This window comes from Malus sylvestris, chromosome 15 (genome assembly GCF_916048215.2).
Source record: "Malus sylvestris chromosome 15, drMalSylv7.2, whole genome shotgun sequence".
Classification (NCBI taxonomy): domain Eukaryota; kingdom Viridiplantae; phylum Streptophyta; class Magnoliopsida; order Rosales; family Rosaceae; genus Malus; species Malus sylvestris.
Genome location: NC_062274.1, coordinates 6,081,228 through 6,087,936, shown reverse-complemented (window position 1 = coordinate 6,087,936; position 6,709 = coordinate 6,081,228). Strand labels below are relative to the sequence as shown.

Genomic DNA, 6,709 nt, shown 5'->3' with positions numbered 1-6,709 from the left:
ACTGAACAAGAAGAACATACTCATGAAACTATTCTGTAGTTGTACACTCAATTAAAACAAACATATGAGACTCGAGGATTAGCCTATATTTACAATGTTTCGTCTCATATGTGAAGTGCATTGGTTTCTCCAATTTAAAAAATTTACAAATCCGAATACATAGTTAATTACACGCAAACGCCTAAGTAATCTCGTCTAAGCACTTGCATGGCTTATTAGGTCTATAAATTGAAGTTATGGTTTAGTCGATATATCAGATCCTCAAGTCTATTCTTAGCAGCAAATCGTGAAAAATGAAGCTTTCATTGCTTTCATGTTTGTTGCTTCTCTCTTGCTACCAGTTGGCCTTTCTCATATTATCATGCAATGCTACCATTTACCAAATGAAGAACCTCAACAAATTGATCAAGTCTCGCAAATCTGGAAATCCTCTTCATTCTAAATCATGGGATCGCTTAGATGTCGCACCAGACCACTATTCTCCGGTGTATGTCGGATCACAAGAAGGGTTGATGGAAGCTGATAAGATTGATGCCTTGCCAGGACAACCTGAAGGAGTAAATTTTAATCACTATGCAGGCTATGTTACTGTGGACCCTAAAGCTGGGAGGGAATCGTTCTACTATTTTGTAGAGTCACCCCAAAATTCTTCAACCAATCCTCTGGTGGTGTCATTACATGGAGGTAAATGTTACTAAAAATTTTAACAAGTCCCACGTCGAAAACATGACTAAATAACATATAACTTATATTGAATGGTTTCACTTCTAATTGTACTCAAGCTTTTTATGATAAAACTCAACACTTTTGTATATTGGATTACACATGTATTTAAGTTGAGGGCAGTGTTAGTGCGGTTAGTATAGTGGACTTCTAGCTGGTCAGTCTTTGTTGGTATTTCAAAGTTTACTAACTCAATACCAAAAATATGTGGGTGATAAGTTTTCTAACTTTATCACATCTCTCACTATCACTCTCAATAAAATTGGACAAACGAAAGGAAAGAAGTAGCAAATTTGTTGATAACAACACACTTTGAAATATTAAAAGAGTTTATAACTATTAAAAGGTTACAAGCTGAAAAATGAGAATGGGAATTACAAAGAGCCTTACAGGAAGGCTTTCTTATACTTGCAAAAACAAAAGGAACCATACAAGTGCTTTTAATAAACAAATACAACATGTCCGCTTTCCTAAAAGCAGTTCAACTATCACATGTCAGCACACTGTTGTCTTGTAATCACCTTTCGGCTGACAGATAGAGGGAGCAATGATGTTTGTAGTTGTAGGTGAACGACCTGAAAAAACAACATGCTAGCTAAAAAGTGTTCCAACAATTTCTGAAAAATGTTCCACTACTTTCTGAAAAGTGTTCCACCACTTTTTGCCACTGTATTTGATTTGAACTTCCAACGGTCTTCACAATTACTCCTCTATCTCTGAAACAAGTAATTTCAAATGTAAATAGGGTAAATTAATATTGTTGTCTCCGTCACAGGACCTGGAGGATGCTCACCTTTTGGATATGGAGCCTTGGAAGAACTAGGACCATTCAGAGTTAGCAGTGACAACAAGACACTAATCTCTAATGACTATGCTTGGAACAACGGTATTACATACATGTAGCACCTTAATTATATCTTCTTTCTTAATTAACTAATGTAAAATAGCGTCTTAAGTCGATATGTAGATTTGATTATAAGAGGAACAAATGAATGGCTTGCAGTGGCAAACGTGCTCTTCTTGGAGACTCCATTAGGGACTGGGTTCTCATATTCAAACACATCGTCTGACTATGAAACTGTGGGTGATCAGAGCACAGCTGAGGACAACTACGTTTTTCTTGTAAACTGGCTGGAGAGATTTCCCCAATATAAAACCAGGGATTTGTTCATCACTGGAGAGAGTTCTGCAGGCCATTACGCACCTCAACTTGCTTACACCATTCTCTCTAACAACAATGTCACCAATCAAACAAAAATCAATCTCAAAGGAATTGCAGTGAGTACTCGATTAATTTGGATTTATTTGCGTCCTAATGCTAAACCATGACATTTTTTTTATCACAAAAATGCTTATGTTATTCTACTCTTATAGTATTATAGTAATACAGTGTAAGAAGTTGAGGTTTTATCATAAAACTAATTGGTAGTTAATATAGGTAGTAGTCTAATTCTTTATATGCACCTGCAATGTTGGTATACTTCCAAACTGGGACATTTCTTCACTTCCTCACACATTCTTACGTGTGCTGAATTTTCAAGTCTAACAAAAAGACAACACAGATTGGTGGGTGACATGGAGTACGTGTGTGCACTGTGCTTTACAGGTGGAGCAGTATTGTTGAGGCCAATGGCCTATGTGTTGTTCATGTGTCTGACTTAAGTAACACCACACGTAAATGATGTTTGAGAGTAGAAATTCCATGCTAGGATATTAAGGACCTTGCATTGCATGTATTTACAAAAAGTTAAACTACTCTCCATATTGCTAATATATTTTATAATGGAGTCTTCTTACCTGAATGCATGGGTGTGGTCCACATTAATTTACTGGCAACATAAGGATGTGCATGGTAATATAAGTCTTTCAAATTAACATCACTCAATATACCGATGATATTAATGCATGGTTAATTATTTTATACTTGCAGATTGGGAATCCTTATATCGATGATAATACCGCTCTACTAGCCATTTTCGATAATTTGTGGACACATGCTTTCAACTCTGACGAAACCAATGCAGGAATACACAAATATTGTAACCTTACTAATTTAGGTGATAATCCCTCCGAAGAGTGTCGTAGATATGTGTCTCAAGCAGTCATGGAGCTAGGAGAAGATATTGATATTGCCAACATCTATGCTCCAGTTTGCACAACATCAGAGGACGATTCAGAACCCAAATCTGCCTCAACTGGTTCTGTAAATCTCTAAACTGATTTTAACAAAATAATGCACGAAAAAAGAACAAAAAAATAATCTGATCAGAAGTTATTAATAAAAAGATACATAAAATCTTCTTCTGAGTATATTTGATGACCGTATATAATTTGACAGTGGATGTGTTATTAACAGTTTGGCATGAAGCTGGCTGATGTGATCAAATGGTAATAAGGCCTTGGCTCCGTTTTAGTATAACACTTATGCTCATAAGGAGTGCTTTTATTAGAAATATGCATGTTTGAATTTTATCAAAAAGACATGCAATTCTTGAAAAACACTTGGAGATGTTATGGGAAGCATCTCTGCAACATTAGGAAGCATATAACAAGTGCTTCTCCATGAAACATTTCCATGATCTAATAGTACTTTTTTTATTTTTTTTATCATACACAGTCATAACACTTTTGATTGCCAAAAAACACTTACAGTCTTTCTAGATTTAGTCCCAAACATCCCCTGGCTGTCATTGAGCTAATTATTTGACCAGAAAATATAATCCTTTTAACATTTTTCCTGCTGTCAACACTGTTTGAAAGGAGAGCTGTTTCCCATTAGGTTACATATGAATCAATTGCAAGGACTTAATTATGACTTGGATTTTATGTTACATGCATTATCAGGTTGCTGCTGATTTTGATCCATGTTCTGACAACTATGTGGAGGCCTATCTAAACCTTGCCGAGGTGCAGTCAGCTCTTCATGCAAGACCGACAAAGTGGACTGCTTGCAGGTAAATATATAAGAAAGTTCTGTTTGTTCTGCAGCAAATTTTCACTTTCACCAAGAAAAAAAGCAGCAAGATTTTTCACCTTGGTTCACAACTACAAATCAACTTAACTGAAATGTATAGTGCTGGATCATCTGAGAATAAATACGCGCACACACACATATCTAACCTTTTCTTGTGGTCACTAGTGATACTGATTGGACGGACAGCCCAACAACCATGCTACCCACAATACAACAGCTCATTGAAAGTGGGATAAGCTTGTGGATATATAGGTGAGGCACCTTGAGCTTGAATTGTTAAGCTTCTATAATATTTGCTAAATTGTATGATCACAGATGGAATGGGAACTAAATAGTTTTTATGTTGAATGCAATTTGCAGTGGAGACACCGATGGGTACTTTTCAGTCACATCTTCTAGATACGCCCTACACATCCTCAACTTACCAATCCAGACACCCTGGAGGCCATGGCACTCTAGTACTGAAGAGGTAATACTTAATTCTTTTATTGATAAGGATGGTAGGATGCCCTATGAATTTTTTTTATGTTTATTTGGAACGCTTGTCAAGTGATGTATTGTTTATGTATTATGTTATAAGTGATGATTTAGTCAATATATATCCTAATTCTAAGATATATATTACTAAAAAAAATACTTATTATAATTTGAATAAAATAATAATTAGAGAAGACAGTGTTCAAGTACATTGATATATTAATTAATTAATTTCCCCATGATCATCTTTGGCCTATTGGCACATATGGCAATCCAGGTTGGAGGATATGTGGTTGGGTACGAAGGGCTGACATTTGCTACGGTGAGGGGAGCTGGGCTCATGGTTCCCACCTACCAACCAGAGCGAGCACTCACCTTGATCTCATCTTTCCTTCAAGGACAGCTTCCTCCTCTCCCTCCCCCTCCCTCTCCCTAATTCCAAGAACATCATTTTCCGCCGGCACCGCTGCCGTCGTATGGAGCTATTCACTCGGCCAGATAGTCATTTGGTTTATGAGGTGTTTTCAATAATATAAGCCCAATTTAATAGGCTTTAGGCTTCAGTTTCATTAATATTTGCTTTTCCGGAGCTGTAGGGTTTTCATATCCTACATCGATGTTTATTGTCTCTTTTATTTAGAAAATAATACAAGCTTCACATTCCTACTTAATAATATGAAGTAAAAGTTGAAAAACGATTGAAAGTGGGGTTGAAGAGAAGAGCAATATCTCACAATTCACATACGTATCTACATGAAACAGTAAAGCGATGATTTCACACTCAATTTTTTTCTTTGATATTACACCTTTGTTATTTTTTATTATTTGATTCTCATTTGATTATTTTTTGTTTTTTGATTCTCATTTAAAAAAAAAAAATTATTGTACATTAGAAAATATTTCAATATGATTGTCATATAATCATGAAATATTATTTATCAATTCATATTATAATATGTATATTTACTTATTAATATTATAATTCTAGAACCATGACATCTATATTATTAATATTATAATTCTAGAACCATGACTTATAAACCCTACTGTTTATTTATATTATAACACATAAGATAGTAGAATTAAATAAATGCGAACGTCACACTAAAAAACTTCTTCACGGTTTACCAATTCCTTTAAATAATAAAAAGATCCAAACTTGCTAAACTAATTATCCAATCAAAGGATTGGAATCTGCGGCATTCAAAGCGAATAGGATCCTATCCGGATCCTATTTGTTGGATCCAAAGAATCAATCAATCGTGTCCGTTCATCATACATTATGCAGTTAAAAATTATTTAAAATTAAATATAAATAGTACCTAACAAAAATTGACCGATACGATGTACGATGAACGAACACGATTGATTAATTCTCCGGATCCCCACAAAGAGGATCTAGAGAGGACCCTCGTCCCATTTAAAGCACAAGTACCCTTGTTCTACGATATTTTAATAATGGACACATAAATCGTAGCTTAGAATCTTTAGATGTGGCATTTTAATATGAACTATAAAGACACTAAGTACTATGGTTTGATGATATTCATTTTCACTTGAAAATGAGAGGTCTTAGGTTCAAATCTCGTGGATGGTGAATTCGATACCAAATTAGGTTGCTCATTGTGTGGCTTAACCGAACTCCCCTTCCTCATAGTGCAAAAAATATCGATGTACTAAAAAAAAACAATAAATGAATGAACAACTGTATTCACATTTAGCACAAAGCTACGATGAAAATACAGTTGTGGGATATGTTTAGTCCAAAAGCCGATAATTCCTTATTTACCAATCAACAAGGAAAGTACTCTACAATCTTTCTCATTTATGTTGACCACATTTTGATTACATGAAATGATTTGCATGCCATTGATAGTCTTAAAAGTTCTTTAAATAACAAGTTTTGTATCAAAGATCTTGGTAGTTTAAGGTATTTTTTGAGCATAGAAGTGCACTCCATGAAAGGTATTTCATGATTTGAGAATAAAATCAATGGCCGGCCACTCCATTTTGTGATATCAATGAAACAGCTCCATATTGCCATAAATCCCTTGTTTTATAAACGAACAAGACGCATAAAGATTGTTTGCCATTTTGTTCAAGATAAGATTAAGGAAGGAAAGATTGTCACTGGATTCGTTCCATCCAAATCCCAGTTGGAAGACATTTTACCAAGGCCTAAGGTAAGGAACGCTTTTGTTCTTTGTTAGACAAGTTTGGTGTTTATGATGTTTACTCTCCAAATTGATGGACAATGTTGAGAAAGTCAACAGCGTACAAGATATTTGCATAGATTAGCATCCAATCAAGCAAATATGTTGGAATGATTACCTTCCTACTTAGTGTTGATTATATCAATTAGCTAAATATTTACTTTCTTGCTTTGTATCAATTGTACCAATAGTAAGAATCAATTATAGGATTCTTTCCTATTAATATTTGTATATTGTAACTTATGAAAATAATCAATCAAGAAAATATTCAAAAATACTCAAACTATCAAATTCAATTGTTTCCGCATATATGTGTCCAAAG

General features: G+C 34.7%; 1 protein-coding gene across 1 annotated transcript; it reads left to right on the top strand.

Annotated features, from left to right (window-relative positions):
• Positions 1 to 279: 279 nt before the first annotated feature.
• Positions 280 to 4,869, top strand: LOC126603534 (serine carboxypeptidase 1-like). The gene is made up of 8 exons (XM_050270417.1): positions 280 to 684; positions 1,499 to 1,609; positions 1,727 to 2,001; positions 2,654 to 2,926; positions 3,568 to 3,677; positions 3,863 to 3,949; positions 4,058 to 4,166; positions 4,452 to 4,869. Exons 1-8 carry the CDS (start codon positions 294 to 296, stop codon positions 4,608 to 4,610), a joined length of 1,515 nt encoding a protein of 504 aa, XP_050126374.1. The 5' UTR covers positions 280 to 293; the 3' UTR covers positions 4,611 to 4,869.
• Positions 4,870 to 6,709: the final 1,840 nt, after the last annotated feature.